The sequence below is a fragment of the Strix uralensis genome, chromosome 4, assembly GCF_047716275.1.
Source record: "Strix uralensis isolate ZFMK-TIS-50842 chromosome 4, bStrUra1, whole genome shotgun sequence".
In the NCBI taxonomy this organism is placed as follows: Eukaryota; Metazoa; Chordata; class Aves; order Strigiformes; family Strigidae; genus Strix; species Strix uralensis.
Window position 1 is genome coordinate 56,161,747 of NC_133975.1, and position 18,764 is coordinate 56,180,510.

The window sequence follows — 18,764 nt, forward strand, 5'->3', positions numbered from 1 at the left end:
AAATGATCCATATTTCAGGGATTTTTATCCTTAATTAATCTTGGCAATAATAAGAAAAAAAAATAAAATGGAGTTTTGAAAAAAATATATTTTCTGCTATTAAAATCATACTTTCTTCCATTTCTCTCTCCTTTCCCTCCACTCCCCCCAGCCTTGGCCTTTCACTGCCCTTGCAGACAGGCAATACCCGAGACCTCTCCAATGTATGTGATACCGCAGGAGACTGGAAATATTTCTGAGCCAGGAAATAATGACAGTTATTCCATTAGATACAATGGTTTTCTTCCACAAGCTTCACTAAAAAAGCATTACACAGTTAATAACATTACCTAAAACTCCCTAGCAGCTCTAAAATGGCCCAGATATCCTTTTATCCTGCTGCTCCAGGCTGTATCGCTCTCTTCTCCTAAGAACACTTTGGGAAAGCATGCTGAACTGCGTAAAATATTTTTACAATAAACGTGCTCTCATCATCCTGATGTAAATCCCAGCAACTGACCGGGCAAGCCCTGCCGGGCTCCTGCAGGTCCGGGTCTTCTGCAAATACATGCAGTGTGCTCCAAGCAGGCAAGCTAGCTCAGCACCGTTGCACATCTCCACCTATACAGAGTCATCTCTAACCTATTGCTTCAGCTAAAGGAAGTGGGGTATGGACAGGCAAGGCTGCCAGGCCAGAAACAGCAAGAAAAATAACAATAATGTTACCCAGACATGCGCTTTTCAGCTCAAAAGTGCTGTTTGCTGGGCTGTGCTCTGGTTCCTGAGAGATTTTGGCTTAGTGAGCCGCAGCTATCCCTCCCGGCCCCAGTCTCCACAGACCCGGTGCCACGGGTTGACATAGCGCTGAGAGATACGGTGTAGATGGGAACTGGCAGTGCTAGGTTAATGGTTGGACTAGATGATCTTCAAGGTCCTTTCCAACCTAGTTGATTCTGTGATTCTGTGATTCTCTGTGATTCTGTGGGGTTTGCACCCACCAGTGCCAGCAGCCAGGACAGGCTGCAGGTGCTGTCGGTGCTCATGCTTGTGCACACAGGCTGAGAAGTTTTCACCGCTGGTTTTAAGCCACAGCAGGGTTCCCTGCGTGCTTCAGCTTTCCCAAAGAGGGAGGGAGAAAGTCCCTCTGTCTTTCTAGGAAAGGGCAGTGAACCCAGAGGAAGGGCTAGATTAGACATGCGGACATGGGGGCAGGGGGAAAGGCAGACATGGCAGTGTCCCAATTTTGTATCTTGTCTCTTGATGCCTGTGGGGTAACAAGGCAGATCCAATCTAAAATGCTGAAAAAAGATCATATTCCCTCCTCAAAACACCTGTGTTAGTTAACATATATATGTTTTATATGTACATATACATGTGTGTATATATACACACATATATACACATATATATGTAGCTGATGCTACATTCACACTCCGGATGAAACTGTGAGGAGCTGGGAGTAACTTCAACACACTAGATACAAAGGTTAAGTTGAGTTAACTGTGTTTAAAACCAACAATAAAAGCACAACCCATAGGAAGAGGAAAAAGACAAAAGTATTTCCATAGATAGTGTTACCTAAGTGTTCATACTCCAGCACTGGCACAGGAGCAAAGATGCCAAAGACCAGCCCAGCAAGAAATCCTGGGTGATGCAGAGTAACTGTGTGCTCTGTAACTACTGCATGGATATCTTAATGGCTATCTGTATCTTAATAGTCAGCGTAATTTAATGTAGATCTCATAGCACATATCTTCCCTCATTGCGGAAGATCACTACAGAGGTGCTCGTTCATGAGGATGAACCCCGTTGAGTTTTGGACAATGGTTTAGAAAGTTTAACAGAAAACTCATCATTTTGGAGCCACCAGCCCAGCCATCGCAGGAACCATGGCTGGGAAGCTGGGTGAATCAGGACCATGATCACAGACATCATTCCCCTCTTTCCCCTTCTGGAAGCTGAAGACATGCATCCCTGGGGAGCCCGAGCCGGGTGCACCTGCTCTTACACCCTTTGGCAGGGCTGTGCAGGTCTCGCCCAGTGTGTCTGGCTGGGAGTTTTGCAGGACCATGCCCCAGCCCTTCCTGAGCACGGGAAATGAGCCTCATCGTGGGACAGAAAGCTGGCTCTGCGGGCTCAGCTGGGGCATTTCCCTCCAGATTTGGCGTTGAAAGGGAGCATTTAGCACTCAGGGCAGGCAGCCCCACCGCACTGCTTCAGACCCTGTCCTCAGGTCCCTGACCCAGTCTCTCCTTGCCCATCTCTAACTCTCAGCCCCCACAGAAGCCATTTGCTCTGACTCAGGGGCCAGAGGACATATCCTCATGCAGGCTCTGACAGCTCAGTGCTGCTTCCCAGGCAGCTGAGCCTCCCCAAGCCCCCCTGGCAGCAGCGGGGCTTTCTGGGGACAGGAATCCCCACACCCCCCCTCAGCCTGTGTGAGTCATCGAGCTGTTAGAGACGGGAGGTTATTTCTGGATTTAGCTTTCTGGACTGAGGGAAACACTGCCGTGTCAGCACCCAGCTGTGCTTTTAAGAGGTGCGTTGTTTGGCAAGTCTTGCAAATCTATTTCCATACGAAAGCACACACATGAATCACTCCTTATAAGAAAAAGCTGTGGAGGTGAAAGGGCCAAGAGAAACTCTTTGCTGGGAGATAGCAAAGGCAAAACTGACCATTAATTTTTTCTCCACTGTGACTAATAGTCATACAGAGGCGGAAAAGACCAGGAGAAGCCTCCCCTTCTCCCCCCATCCAGAGCTGATCCCTCTGCTGCTTTTTGCCACCAGCTCCTCAGGAAGGATCAGTGCTATCACTTACTGATGCCAACTTAACTTCTGGGGTGACGTCAGCACTTCTCACTACATATATAATAGCTTTTAGTACCAATATTATTTCCTCATCTCCTAAAAGAAAAAAAACGTCTTATTCTCTTGCCAAGTCACCCTCTCTCTGCAAATATCAGTGTTTTCCTAACACCACTTATTTGCAAGGAACACTCCTAACTCTGTTAATAGGAACAAAAAGCTTGAGCTGGTGACCTGCTGGTGATGCTCTTGCACTCAGGGCCAGTCTCCATGGAATTCATCAAGTTTTATTCTGTTTTTTGTGAGCAGCAGCTGCCCGGACACACAGGCATCTAGGTCCAGGCATGGTGGAGGCAATGGCAGCAGCATGGGGAACTGAGGCAAGGACACCCCGAGATCACGTGGAGGTGTGCTCCTGGTGCAGCCAGGCTGCAGTGGGGACTTGGCCGGTGTGTGCCCTCCCCACACGCGGAGGTGGGTGCTACGAGCCAGGGCTGGCAGTGGCATTTGCCTCCCTGCAGGCCAGCAGCTGGCAGTGCCCTAGGGACCTGGGAAAAGGAGACAGGGGCAAAATGGTGGCTGTGATAAAGCAAAAGAACGAGGAAGAGAGAAAAAAAGGGAAGAAAGCCAAGGGAAAGGAAGAGAAATGTGTGGAAGGCAGCTCCCTCCAGCTGAAATCCCCCCTAGTAATACTGATCCCACCCCAGTAATCTTAGTCTCCCACTGAAAGCTGGTGAGGGTGTGCAGAGAGATGGACGTAAAAAGAAAGGGGGGAACAATTTATGATGCCACAAGCATTTCTTGCTTAGCTAAAGTTCTATCTGCTACCCCTGAGAAACCTTTTCACCACCCAGAACCTCCTCTCCCAACACCAACAGCTGTGATCCTCCCTTCAGCTGACTCCTTTCCACCTTAAATTTCATGTACAGATTCCTGACATCCATAACTTGTTTCTGTACTGTACTGCAGCAAACAGCCCCACTCACACACATTTTAGTCAGCAGTTCCTTCAAAATTTACTTTAAATCTCTGCAGGATTACGCTCAGACCAATGGCCCTGTGGTTGCTTCTTATTTAGATATACTTCTGTACTTACATATTCTCCAAATGTATTTTCAAAGTATACCGCCCATTTAGAGAGCTGCTAAAGAGCATTGCTATTTGATGAGTAAGCAAATGTGGTATTTTCTATTGTGACTGTAGGAAAGAAACTATTGCATTTTCCTGGAATAAGTGCATTAAACGCAGAATTTGCTTCTGTCTCAATTCCTGTAGTTCTTGTTTCCATATCCTAAATCTCATTCTTGGCTCTCCTTCCACAGTCCTTTAGCCAACACATCTACTTTAAATCTCTCCCTTGTCCTCATTGCATCATTTCCCACTTATTTATACCTTGCCCTTTCTATTCAAGTGTCTGGAAAAGGTTTCTGCTGCTTTTTGACCATGATCAGCAAAGACAACTCAGCTGGACTCGTGCTGATTTTCAGTGTATTCCTACACTTTACTGGCCATCCCCGACTTATCTGGCCGACAGGTCATTTTTCCATTCCTTGTTAGCTTTTTATTTTTCTCTGTTCGTTTAACCATTACCTGGTTAGCTTGCAAGCCCTGCCTTACAAGTTTAGTTGAGATTTGAGGTCCTCATAATTCCTGCCCTTTTATCCCGTAGAGAGCCCAGGTGTTGGCTAGTCATCCCAGCTGACTTTGTGGCAACTCCCTTGTATCAGGTCCAAACCCCTTAGTTACAGGCATCCTTGCCTTTAAGATGAACTGATTCAACTCTTCAGCATGCAGTACAGCAATCCTGCAATCTCTGCTATTGCTTCTGCCAGGACTGTGAGCCTCAGCCTGCTCTTTATCACAGGTCTGCCCTCCAAAACTTTATTTCCCATGCTGTTCCCTACTCTCCTTTTATGCATGACTGCCTTCAGGTCACAGCCTGAACTCTACCATCATCTTTAAGTGCACATCTAGTCTAAGGTGAATTTTATCAGCCTAAATAGTTTCTGTCATTGCCTACCCAAAGGCAAAGTACATCATACAGCTTCTGTATCTTCTCATCTCAGCCTTGCAGCATAGAGCGCTCAGGTCTCTTCCAGCACTGCCACCACCACCTCTTCTGCTATCTACCTTGAGAAAGGAATGAAATAAATATGCCAAGCTGCTCTGCCAGCCCCAGTCCTCATTCCTTTCCTTTCTCTGGCGCCCTGGTCCATGGCTGCAGGGCTTCCTCAGTCTTTTGCCTAAACATCAGATCTGCAGCCTTGTTTAAGCTCGGCCACAGCGTCATATTCCCTTCAGAGTGCACTTTCTTCTCGTTCTAGAAAAATGCAGTTCAAGTGCAAATCTTATTAAATATGTACTGAAAACAATAAACCACCAAGTGACAGATAAACAAATTAGCTTCTCCTCAGGCAACCTCCTTGGAAGGTTACTTCTCCCTCCCCATGGAGGCAGAAGATCTCTCATTTATGTGATGTCCTGATAACACGTGCAGATCTGCACTACCGTAATGACTGTATACAAATCACATGCTTCAGGGCTTCAGCCACTTGCCTGCTGAATCCAGGAAGGGACTATTTCCCTCAGTACAAGATTTGCCAGAATTTTTTGATGACTTCTTTGCCTTCTTCTGAAGCACTGAGGATCAGCATTAGGTGGGACACAGTACAGGACAGACAGTGAAGGTCCTCCCTCTTGCAATTGATACCCACCTTGATAATTTGTTGATCAAATTTATTACCAAATTTAGCAATAAATATTATCCCAGTCTTTCACTGTCCTCTCAGACTGGTGAGGCATTCATTTTCTCTTACCTTCATGGATCTGTATCTTAGTACATCTCAGCTCTGTGACTGCAACGTACCTCTGCTTCTTCCGTTTTCTGAGGTATGGCTCCCATCTCTTTGACTAACAAGGCCAGAAATGTCTTCACTTGTCTTAAATATTATTGTCATCAATATATGTTGTAGAAATGTAATGGCATATACAGGTAATTCAACTTCCCCCCAAGCAGCACTGGTGAGACACACCTGGAATACTGTGTCCAGGTCTGGGCTCCCCAGCACAAGACAGACATGGACTTAATGGAGTGAGTTCAGCACAGGACCACGAGGGTGATAAGGGACTGGAACATCTGACCTATGAGGAGAGACGGAGAGAGCTAAGACTGCTCAACCTGGAGAAAAGGTGTATAAATACTTGATTTATAACATGAAGTCAGTCTCTTCTCAGTGAGGCCTGGTGACAGGACAAAAGGCAGTGGGCACAAACTGAAATACAGGAAATTTTTAAATGTAAAAAAAAAAAATAATCTTTTTTTACTGTAAGAGCTGCCAAGCACAGGCACAGATTGCCCAGAGAGGTTGCAGAGTTTCCATCCTTGCAGATACTCAAAACCTGACTGGACACATTCCCGAGCAACGTGTTCCAGGTGACCCTGCGTGAGCAGTTGGGTTGGAGGACCCGGTCTCAGCAGTGCCTGCTGGCCTCAGTGAGTCTCGATTCTGTAACCTAACAGGCTCCTCTGGCCTAAAATGCTGTGAAATTAGTCCAAGTCAGTGTTCAACAGCTCATTTAAAGCAAAAGAGATTAATAAACACCCAGATGGTGAGTGAAATGGGCTTGCTCGATTGCACTGTGGCTGTCTACATCAACTGACTCAGGGATGTAACAGCTAAAGTATGAAAAAAACACCTCTTGCTCAAGTCCTGCTGCTGTAAGAATCGCCTAACTGGGCACCCAGACCGAAACCTCCAGCAAACAACCATGCAAGGCTCCATCCAAAAGGGAGAGGGGGCATTGGTGAACCCCAGAGCAACTAGCGATGGTCACTAGTGGACTCCACAAGCGAGCAGACACTGTCATGTCTGCCACCATGCCTGCAGACTTCCCACTGGCAGCAAAATCAGCCCTTTAGCACATTCTTTGCCAAGTTACTTCACCTAAAACAAGCTTTTGACAGGGACGACGGAGCCAAGGCAGTCCTTCCCTTTGCAATTGAGTGCCATGGCAGAACACTGCCCAAAGCGCACGGCTATCTGTCAGCTAGATGAAATATGGTGTCACATGTAAAACTGAAACTGCCCTCAAGTTATATAAAAAATAAAAAAAAAAAAAATCAAAGCCTCCTAAAACACACATTTTATAATGTTCACCAGGCTTGATACCGCAAAATCAACTCAGCAAGACAAAAAAAAAATCTGCTACATCTAGCTCCATCAACTCCTCCTTTTTGTGACCCGCATGGAGCTGGCTGCAAGTCCTCTGTGTTTTCACATACATATGAACATCTACACATGAACGCATGTGAACTTGGATATACTTTTTCCTAAATCACTGAAGAATCAGAAAGTTCATCCTTTTGCATGCCAAAAATGGCCATATTTAGCAGAATTGAACATTCTCCCAAAAGCAACTAAGAAAGTGATCTGCAAACTATTTTCCAAATGGTTGCTTTGGTGCCTGTGGTTTTTTAACATTTGAAATAGCTGATTCTCACATCCCTCTCTTTTTGAAAGAAGTGGGAAGAATCATGGATCTGACTAATCTGAGCAACAGTACCTTGAAAAAGGAAGGGAAACTGATTTCTAAGGACTAAAATTGTAAATAGTTTGAACCTAGAAAGTGTCCCTACATTTTCATTTTTTACACTCTGAACTCCACTCTTTCACTAAAAACCAAAGCTAAAGTGAGAGGAGACAGAGATCAGGTCTGTGCTAACAAGAAGCATCTTTCGGTGCCTGCTTTCTGACCTCAATTTCACTGGCCACACTCTCAGGAGAAAGCCAACTTATAGCCAAACTCCTCTAGAGGCTCCAGACGATGCTCCTCTGGCAACAAAAAAAGGGTGTCAAGGAAAATGCTGAAAGAATTTCCATCTGAGCCTGACAGTTGGCAATTCTGGCACAAGCTTAAGCAGGATTAAACCTACCAGACTTCTGGGGGAAACCCTGGACAAAATTTGAATGTTGTCGTCTTCAGAAATGTATGCTAAGAGCTAATACGCTTCATGTTTAATAGCTGTTGAAAAGGAAAATTATGACAGTGCAGAAAATAGAATACATGTGACCCAATATAGTATCTCACATAGTGGGAATAAAGTGGTTAAAAAAAATACAGTAAATCCTGATGTAGGCATGAATGGTTATTTTTGTTATTAAAATAGCATCTTTGGTAAGAAGGAAGAAACCTGTACTGGGAGACATACTCCAGTGTATGGCATGTCACTGAGTGAGGCCACGAAATCCAAAACTCAGCCTTCAGTGGCACCAGGATTTTTCTTCAAATTCATCTACAGCTCCTTCTGCAGCAGGAAAAAGGAAGGACATCTGGAAGAGATGCGATGCCCTGGAAAGAGATAACCTTTGGAAAACTTTTTTTGTCCTTATAGGAACATTTGAGTATAGCCTAGACTATCCCTCAGAGCCAGCCCAGGAACCTGCCCCGTGGTAGGACAGCAGGACTTGCTCCAGAAAAGAGCCAGGCCATCTTACCTGGACACAAGGGACACTGCTATTTTGCATGCTCAGGACATCTTTCATTCTTCTAAGATATAAAAAGTTCAAAAATCTTCCTACTGACCAGACAGACTTTGTACATTTCCTAATGTATTACCCTGGACTACCTTGCTTACCCATAAGCTCTTTGGCAATTACAGCTGGCATTTGCCAACTCACTACTGACTTGTAGCATGGATCTTTTGGGTTAAGTCTACCAACTGAGAGGTCTATGCTACACTGTCACTGCTGAGAAGAAAAACCCCTTTCTTGCTGTTAAATTGGTTTGGGCAATTGCCAGGACCCAGGTCAAATGAAACCAGACAGCACATGTTGCACTGCCCAACAGCACCGCTCTATGTTGCACAAAGTGCCTGCTGAGCGCTAGTTCAGGCGTCTCTACGGAAAAACTTACCTGAAGTAATCTACAGTTGTTCAGCTAGCACAAACTGGCAAGAAAAGTGGTCACTCAAACTTTCACCATTACTTTTTGCAGAGACCACGCTCATTAACAGCTTCACTGATCAGATGAATAGCTTAGACTCTGCGCATCTCTCCCTTGTGCTGTATTTCTATACAATCCGAAATAAAAATTTAAATCTAAAATTGATCCATCTTCCTAGTCCCGTATATTATGAATTCTCTTTTTTTTTTGCCACCTGTCATATTTTGCGAAAATTAACAAGAGCTAAGGTGGGAAAAACACATAAGAAAGCAGGTACCAAGTCAACATTTAATAATGCTACTTGAAAGGAGCACTAAAACAATACCCAAAACATTGCACTGTGTGGCACCGTCCATCAGTTCTTCACAGGATGACAGACTGGGGAAGGATGCTGATCACAGTTAGGGAGAAAATGAGAACAAGGCAGAGCGTTGACAGTTCACCTCTGACTAAAAGAGAGAGCATTTGAAATCTGAAATTGTTGAATTTTTTTTTTCTTAAAGGAACATTGTAAATTATACTAATTGACCTTTTCAAATACTCCAGATGAGGGGGGAGAAAGCACACAGAGGGTACGTGTTTTCTTCTGCACCCTACTTGTGGGATACATCCTACTCTTTTTAGTGAAACCCCAGCTTTCTAACCAGAACCTGGGGAAAGTCTGCAGATGTTCAGTAGCCTAAAACAGCTGGGCAATAAAGGAACTTTTTTCTTGGTAAAGAACTGACCTTGAATCATGAAACAAGTAATTCTTCTCTTACACCATCGGTCTTCTCCTGTCCAAAGTAAAAGAGAGCAACAAGCGCACACACGTGTGTGCCTGCGTGCACTTCTGCAACTGAATCAGCAAGAAAGAGAAGAGTGCTTAAGTTCATGCACATTTTTATTGAGTAGTAATATAAAATGCTTCTTTCATTGTTACAAGTGCATGCTTTGATTGCCAACATTTCGAAGTCAAATTACAAAGGCAAGGCTGTAGGCTGTAGTGAATTACTTGGGCACTTATACAATTGTTAAAAAATATCAATGGACTGTTTTGTTTCTTTTTCTTTTTTAGAATGAACCAGTTGAAACCCGTAACTGATATACAAAGGGAAAAAAGTGAAAAAATTACACATTTTGTGGCACATGACAGAACAGAACAAAATGACTAAACCATTATGACATTAACAGTTATCATGCATTTAGAATTTCACATGTAACTACAAACTTATTTAAATTTCACAAGGTTTGCTAAACATGCTACCCATCTATATGTGCACTGACAAGCTTATGTTAAAAACTTTAAGAATACTCTCCCCTTAGATTTTTCAAAGCTTTTTTTTGATTACAAAATTTCAAAGGCATTAAGCATTTTTTTAGAGAATATAAAGTACGCCAGTATACATACATTTCCAGTATAAGTCAGACCACTAAGCGCATTACAGTCCCATACAGGCCTATACAGCCATTTTTTCTTAAAAAACATGCATAGGCAGATTTTTACAGAATATAGATGCTTTTCACTGCACTTAATATGGTGTCTTGTTCACTATACTTAAAAATGCACCACTCATAAATATTTAAATTCAGCAAGCCACAACCAAGACTTGATTTACCAAAAAAACCCAGAAAACCCCCCAAACCAAACCCCCCTAAATATAAACAGCAAAAAAAGATAAATGTTATAATTATTCCAGTTTTTTTTTAAAACAAAGAAAAGGATAATTGCTGCCAAATTAGTAAGATAAGTGTTATATTTAAAGAAGGGCATTGAAGCACACTAAAGAAACCTGAGGTAAGCATAATCTGTACAAAATTAAACTGTCTCTCTCTCTCTCTCTCTCTCTCACTCTCTCTTTCTCTTTTATTTTTTTTGGCATTTTAAACAAATTTCCAACATTCTTTTTTTTTTCTTTTTTTCTCTATATTTTTAAAGACTGCCTAATTTATTTCATAGCCATTGTCTGACAAGAGTAGCAAAACATTATCAATAAATAGTCCTTATTTAGTTTGTACATTTTGTTAAAAATGTTTCGATGTTGTCCATGTTTAGTGCTGCAACTGTAAACGTACAATAGTTAGTAAGAAATTAAACAAAGTTTTCATGTCCAGTAACATAATAAAAGGCCTTTCAGTAACATATCTAGACGTTCCCAAAGCAGTAGGAAAACATGTTCATTCCCCTAACTTTGCAATATATACCAGCACGAGCTTTCAATTTTCTACAAGCATTTTAAAGGCATATCCAAAGGAGGTGTCTCTCCCCCACCCCCCCTCCCACCAAATTAAAGTTGATGATCTCTTCGTAGATGATTTTTGTAAACTGAATCCAACACCTGGCCCCCAGAGCAAGTAAGCTATTATCAGAGGCAAGAACATCCCACTGCTGATGTGCAGCAACCCCATCGCGCCCTGCAGCTCAACCCCCCTCCCAGACAGTGGTCACTGAATATTGCTGCTATTACTGCCGTTGCTGTCCGTGCCATTAGTCTCTGTGGAGATTGCCTTGTTGATGGAGTTAAGGTTGGCATCGGATGGCACGTCTCTGCGCGGAGGCATTCGCTCATTAATTCGATCTAAGCCTTTGGCCTCTTCGAAGCTAGTGATCTTATGCTGGGGTGAAAATCCTTTGATAGCTAAATAAAGGATTATTAAAAAGTAAAATTAGCAAGGTAAACTCTTGGCAGCTTTTCCCCCAACTTAGCAACGAGTGAGAAAGTCCTTCTTTGCAAAGGTGGCAATGAGAAGATCTGACAACACAACTGACTCCTTACCGTTCTCAGAAAGAGCTGTGGTTAACCCACCTCTTGAAACACAAGTATTTTTTTCAACAAGATCAACTTCCAATATTTTGTTGTCCACTGGGGTTCAGCTTAAAATGCTAAGAAGCTGATGTGAAACTATAGTTTGCAATTAGGAACCATGCTTAGGGCACAGCCGTGAGCCAGCGAATTAGCATTTATCATTATCACTTACAGCCTTAAAGACATCGTGCCTCGCCGTAACATCCTTGATCAGGCAAAACTCCCATTTGACTTTCAAAGACCAGGGGGAAAAAGCACTGGCCAGTTACAGATGGTGATGACACGGTGAGGCCAGTTTGCAGGATATACATTAAAGCTATGGAAGATCTGAGGTGACCCTACGGCAGGTTGCCTTATGTTCTCAACACAAGCGAAGCTGCTTGTTGATCGCTTGGGGCAGTTACCCTCCCCGACACATCCCTGGACTTCTAGAAAGCAGCTTGAGTCAACCAGCAGTAACGCTGTGCAACATGGACCAGGGATATCATCATTTCGGCACATTTGTACAATTTAATTTTGGAAATGCACTGACAAAGGACCAAAGTTCCAACTGAACCTGAGGACTTTTGATCTGCCCTTCAGCAGTGACACTGATGAGGCCACACTGACCTCAGAAGGCAGCCACAGGCTGGGGAATGTATTTGCAGAGTGTGATTTTTCACTACTTTTTTTCTCTCTTTAATTGAAGAGTTGAAGATCTTTAGATTTAAAGCAAAAGAGAAAAAAGCACTGTAGGCAAACAGCAGGTCACAGCTCCATAGATAACTGGTCATAGCCTTCTGTGTGTTTTTCTCTTATCTGCACCAAATCAATGCACTGCAATTCCAGAACTGGCACTTTTGCTATGCCTCTATCTTAACATGCCATAGAGCAGAAATGGTGTGTTAGTACCAGGAAACTGCAAACTCCCTGGGGAGAAAATGGTAGGGGAGTTTCAAAGATCAAATTCAGTATTCCTTCCCTCCCTTTATCTTCTCTTTACCCCAGAGTACTCCTGCTCTCCTTCCAATATGCAGTCCCGATTCTGGACAAGCTGGTAACTTCTGTTAAAAAAACAAAGCGAACAAACCCCAAACACCAGAACATCCCTGGTACCAATCTACCACTCCTTGCACTTTGGGGGGAGCGAGAAAAGCGTTTTCATGCTGATATTTTTGCCAACCATTCCTGTGAAAATGGGTAGATCCTGTTTGCCTCAGGATTTTAGTTCCTTAGCCAGTTTCACAAATGTTATATTGGAACTTTGTGAAGTGCATGGGTTTTAACATGTATTATACTTCAACTCAGAAAAACAACAACAACATAATGGTGATTAGTCGAGTGAGCAGGGATGGAGCAGTGAAAACAGAACAGACCCTACGGTGAATTTTTTCAAGGTTTTTTTTTGGGGGGGGTGGTGGTGGTGTGGTGTTTTTGTTTTTTTTTTTTTTTTTTTTTTTTTACCTTATCTTCTACCACAAAAATGAAGATGTCTAACAAGCACCCAGGCCAATCCCTTAAAGCAACAGTTTAATGGATGGCCGTGTTGAAGCTGAAACACTTGCTGTGTCCTGGAGCTTGCCAGTAGCACAGCCCGGATGGTGTCATCAGGCCCTGAATCAAACTGCAGAGGGACAATTGGTAAAGAGTGAAACATTTTCTCCATTGTTACCTTTGTCTACGTAGACTAGTCGTAACGACTATGGTTATGGTGTCTAACTAGCAAGGATGGCAAATCAAGAATTAACTTGAAGGGTGCATATTGCTGGAATGGGGGCAGGTTCAATCGATTGTATTTCAAGCAGACACATTATTGTCTGTAATACTGAGGAAGGTGCTCTGCTGTAGTTGCTGGTCAGACAACGAGTATTAGCAGTTTACATTGAGAGTTTACTAAAACACAACACATAGTCACAGAAAATCACAGAAAACAGCCAAACTGTCAACGAGTATGCACACTGCAGATTAGAGATTGCCGATAGGAATAGAGAATTCCAACATAAATAGCAGCTTACTCACTGCTATTTAGAAAGCAGTTGTATTTTCTCTTACTTGTTTGTTCTGTAATTTTATTCACTGCTTAACAAAAATCAAAACCAGATTCAACTGGCCAAAAGGGCACATCTTATCAACGGACAGCAATCATCAGATATTTTTTTTTAATTAACTAAAAAAAAAAAAAATATCCACAGAAAATTTGAGAGGGGCAAGAACAAAATACAACTGAAGAATTTTGTTTTAAAGGGGAATTCTGAAAATTCTTCTTCCAAAACTTTATAATGCTGAATGAATATTGTGCATCTACATCGCAATATGTGATTACTTAGGTTTTAACCATAGTGTTAAAAATTGCTTAAGGGTTAAGTTAGAGGTCTGTCAATAAAGCACCACAGTTTTCAATACTAAACATTCAGAAATCTTCCGAGGCAGCCAGTCACTTTATATTTGTAACTAAAATGGTGCTGGTGTTAATGGTTGCTCTAATGTAAATATCCAGTGTGTAAACTGCCACTACCAGGGGAAGCAGACATCTTGCAGACAAATGTCTCATGTTGTTTTACTTTTAAAGAGAAACAGAAACATGCTGAACTGTAACAAAAGACCAAAATAAAAATTTTTTATTAGTGACCTAAAAGAAAGGAAACGAACTGAAGCAAAAAAGAAAAAGAGAAAAAAAAAAACAAACACAAAGAGAGAATACTTATAAAAAGCTGTGTGTTTTCCTCGACCAGAGATTGCTGAGGATGGTTTGAGGCAGAGACAAGACCCAGCCTCCAGCACACAGATTTTGAGCTATGTGTCACAGAACATTTACGAGCTGCTGCCGAGTTATGTCCCATGAAATCCAAGTCCCCTGATCTCCTCCTGTGGCATTACTCAATGCTTAGTTCAACATACAGCAATTCCAACGTGATTGTAACTTTCAGAAAGAAAAAAAACACAACAGCAGCAATGGAAAAAAAAACCAAAACACAACCAAAAAACATTTTCCCCTTTAAAGCAATTACATTTTGGTTAATACCGAGCCACAATTGTTAGCCCAACACCCACACAATCTGTACAAGCTACAGCAAAATGAATACACCCAGCAGAGCCCTTATCTGTTGTGGCACCAACAGAAAGGGGACTGGCCAATTTACCTTCATCAGCCTCAATAGCCTCAACAGTAGCTGAAGAGAAGAAAGGGGTAGCAAAACGAATGAGAAAAATGAGCAGAGGATTTTAACTCTAAGAACAAGTCAGTGAATAGCAAAGGAGCTACAACACTAATGTTACTGTAAGTGCTGGATTTTGGCAAAACAGACACACACAGAAATGCTTACACAAAAACAATAATTTGCAGATTGAATTAAGCTATAGTTTGTTTTGAAGCAGAAGTTTCACAAACTAAAAGTGTTTAAAGACACATTTGAGTAGTTTTCTTTTGACTCAAAAGAACTACAAAATGAAAATGTCTTCCATATTGCACATCTGACCCGAAAAGATTGTATAATTCTCCCAGCTTTGAATAAAAGCAGTTTGATTTGCCCTGTCAAAAGAGAACGAAAAATGGCATAAAGCCATCACACAGAATTTGTACCACTTATGATGTCATCTTGAAAGGTATTAGCTGCCAGTACAAGGCAGAAGAGCCACATATACAACTTCTCAGAACGATTTTTTTCTCTCTGCTGACTAGAAGAAACCTCCCCACAGCATGGGACAGAGTTTGCTCAGACAGCTTTGGCTTCGTCTGCAATCTCGCCCAGCCTGCTCCATCTGTAAGCTTCCTTTTTGTCAACCCAGTCTCTGAAAACAGCATTCTTCTAATATTTTATTTAAATCAACAGACATAGATACAAGATTGAAAGCTGTTGGACCTCCAAAATTGCAAAGCCTGGTCAGAGAGAGAAAAGTTGTAATCAGGAGGTTGCTGCAGTGTTATGAATACCACGTTACCACTGTTTTGAAACCATTCATTGTTCCTAAAGACATAATTTCATTTTAATTCTACCCATCAGCTTTGACACGAATTTGTTTCTACAGTCAGAGATTTAGAAGCTGATGCAAATCAGCAAATGCTATCCAATATAGCAATGGTATAGCTCAAATATTTAAAAAGAAATTTTGATTTTCAAGAACTTCTCTGGTTTAGAGAATAGCTCAAGAAGTCAAGTTTTTAGGAATGCCTCTCTTCTTCTTTGTCTTATTTTCTTCTATGTAAAAACTTTTTTCATCCTCCATAAAACCCAAACAATTTTTTTTTTTTGTAGTTAGGATGTTAAATATGGATTGAGATCAATACTAAAATATGTACACTATTGTCTTGCTGCATGGGGAAATGAGAGGAGCTAACCTGCATGCACCAAGGTAAGCCTATGCCTCTCAAACTACAGAGCAAGAGAGATGGCAAAAAACAAGGAATGAAACCAATACAAACTTAAATGAAAAGGAAACATAACTAGGATGAGAAATTAAAATAACCAGATCCAAACCAGCACTGACACATTAGAAAAAAAATTACAACTAAAATGTATACTTCCACAACAGAACGTACTACTCATATTTTCTGTTAATACATATGGTAATATGAATGTGTGCTTAACAGAAACTATGTAAACTTCAGATTGTTTGGTGAATGGGGTACTATGTGTTAACTAATGCAGAAGCTTGTGTATAGTAATGTTTTACTAAGCCAGAATACTGCAGTATGAGGAGATTTTCCTTTTAGCCATTGTAACAAGAACTCTAGGCAATTTTCTCAAATTCAATTCAATTGCTAATATTTTGCCAGGGCAACAGTAGCAGTTTCCTTGGACCAAATTTTCTGACAAATGTAAAGCAACTATACAGAGAAAAGCCTAGGTAAAGACCACAATCCCATTAAGAAAGGCATCCTGTGGAATCATATTGCAGCATTTTCAAAGCAGAACGTTACTATGTCTGTAACACACAAGTCATCAATAAGAAAAAGGGAAAGGAAAAAACGGGAAAAGGTTTACCACCGTATACCTGAATCTTCTAGGTAAAAGAGACAGTAAAGGGAAAAATACAGAGAAAGAAAGCTCCAGGAAGGAAACAGGAAAACAAGAGGCTGAGACCGTGTTAAGGTTATAAAGTATTTCTATTTCTTACATCTACTGCCAACAGAACCTCAATAAGCAAGAGACATTCTTGTGTGCCTACAATATACTCTACAGCAATACACACACATAAAAAGGAAAGCTTACAGTAGTAAATTAAATACTTTGCAGCACCTTATTCCAAAAGGAGTATTTCATCAAAGGCAGCCCTACTAGAGACTTACAGATTTCCTGTAACAAGAACCACTTGGTATAAAACTGAACTGACAATCTGTATTGTGTTTGTGTACAAGACAAACGTGGTGTTTGTAAGAGCCTCCCTTCACTTGGGCTTAAATCAGAGTGAAATTGTTCCTATGCTGTCACCTAGAATTGCTAGGAGAGAAAATCTAATTCCAGAGCTATTTTCCATTGGTGATTCTCTATGAGGAAGAACAAATCAGATAAAATAAGAGTTTGAGTGTTATTATCTAAAGCTGAACCTTCAGTACTCCATGTATCAAAGGCTGCTCTTAAAAAAAAACCCCAAAAAATGTTGTAAACTGTGGAAAGAGCACACTTCACATGCAATGCTGATCCACTGTTCTGAACAGTTGATTTTCAGGGACTTTCTTCCCCCCCTCTTTCTTTGAAAATCAGTGGTATGTAGTAAGCCTTGAGAAGTGGCCTTACATGAACTGCTCACAAATGCTCCAGTACAAACTACCTGATTTATTCTGTTCTTTATTTTTTTCTGAGAAGACTGGGGTTACTTTTCTTAGGTTCTGCAGTTGAAAACCAACTATTTTTTTTACACATAATGACACACACAGGTAAACATGCTTACCGCTTTGCAGTGTTTGTTTTCCTCCAGAGAGCACACCACTGGGCAGCATTCCTGTTGGAGTCAAACCCTTCAGCGTCAGCACACTTTCACTCTCTTCTCTGCAAAAGGAAAAAAACAAAACAAAAACAATTGTCTGGTTTTTAAACACGGAACACATTTTAGACACCTTAAGCTACACCTGTCCTGCAATGATTTGGTTATCTCCAATCTCCTTACCAGGATAGACTGAATCCAGTGATAACATCAGCACCAGTGCAGTTCCCCTCACTGCTGTGTGAGTGGTTCACCTTTGCACAACCTTATACACAGATTCGCACTATAGTTAACACTATAACCTGCATCTATGAAACAACATACAACATACATTTGAATATATATACACAAAACCACAAACTTGATAGGAGGAGGATCAAAGGAGCAGTTATTGCCAACAATACATTTAAGCGTCTTACACTGTGTGGTCCAAAAATCAACTTAAATTGTTGTTTTTCTTTTGTCTACACCAGCAGTTGGGTGCATTATTTATTAATGATCATCAGCCACTTAAAAAAAAGCAGCTAAAAACTCATTAAAATTAATAAGCACTTCCACCCTTACTAGCCCTGTTCTTAACAGTTTTGTATGCTAAAAATGATACTGGATTAAAGAAAAATGTTTTAGGAAACCTAAGTATGTTTTGCCAGTCTTCAAACACATACAGTTTTTAATATATGGCAAGAGGAACACAACAGCTCTATCCAGACAAGATGTTAAATGCAGCTTTCTACCAGCACTGTAAAGCTGACTGTGATGACATACTTTCTCAGCAGCAAAATTGACCCAAATTCTTTAAGAGAAACATATTTTGAAGTGCTTTACTTTGAAATATATAATGACATTAAGATAGAAGAAGCAAAGACAGAACTTAGTTCACTTGAGGATAATGTGGTTTTGTCTATCAAAACTGTCTCTCAGCAATTCTACTACTTACAATTTTCTAGACCTACGTGTCCTGAATTACTCATGTATTTTACACAACTCTTGTTTACCTACTAGATATAGTCTTCAAGTTCTATTTTTAGTTTGAAAATGATTCTCCTTGTACATGCTTTTCTTTGTGTAGTAGTCAAAATCAAATTGTGACTGTTTTCCTTGCACGTTTCCTAAGCGATTAGAACTAATGCAACAGCCAAATACTTCCAGAACTAACACAGTATTTTCATCATGAATTACACACCAAAGTTTTTGCTTTCTGTTGATTATTTGGCTCTGTAAACAAATGCATAATTGGCATTTTCAATTCAGTCCACTTCATCTCTTTTTTTTTTTTTTTTAAATTAAACTGAAATGGCACTTCTAGCTTCACCTTCATAGGTTAAGTTTATTCACTTTATCTTTAAA

At 41.2% G+C, this 18,764-nt stretch overlaps 1 protein-coding gene across 2 annotated transcripts in view; it reads right to left on the reverse strand.

Moving 5' to 3' along the window:
* Window positions 1-9,595: 9,595 nt before the first annotated feature.
* The window catches only part of PPP3CA (protein phosphatase 3 catalytic subunit alpha), a 204,003-nt gene continuing 194,834 nt past the window's right edge, over window positions 9,596-18,764 (reverse strand). Inside the window, exons 12-14 of one of the 2 annotated variants that reach the window (XM_074866824.1) lie at window positions 17,385-17,482; window positions 14,636-14,665; window positions 9,596-11,348 (exon numbers count right to left, since the gene is read on the reverse strand). In XM_074866824.1, coding sequence (XP_074722925.1) covers window positions 11,155-11,348; window positions 14,636-14,665; window positions 17,385-17,482 — 322 coding nt within the window. In that variant the 3' untranslated portion in view covers window positions 9,596-11,154. The remainder of the gene's footprint in view (window positions 11,349-14,635; window positions 14,666-17,384; window positions 17,483-18,764) is intronic. The other variant, XM_074866825.1, reaches the window with a different exon arrangement.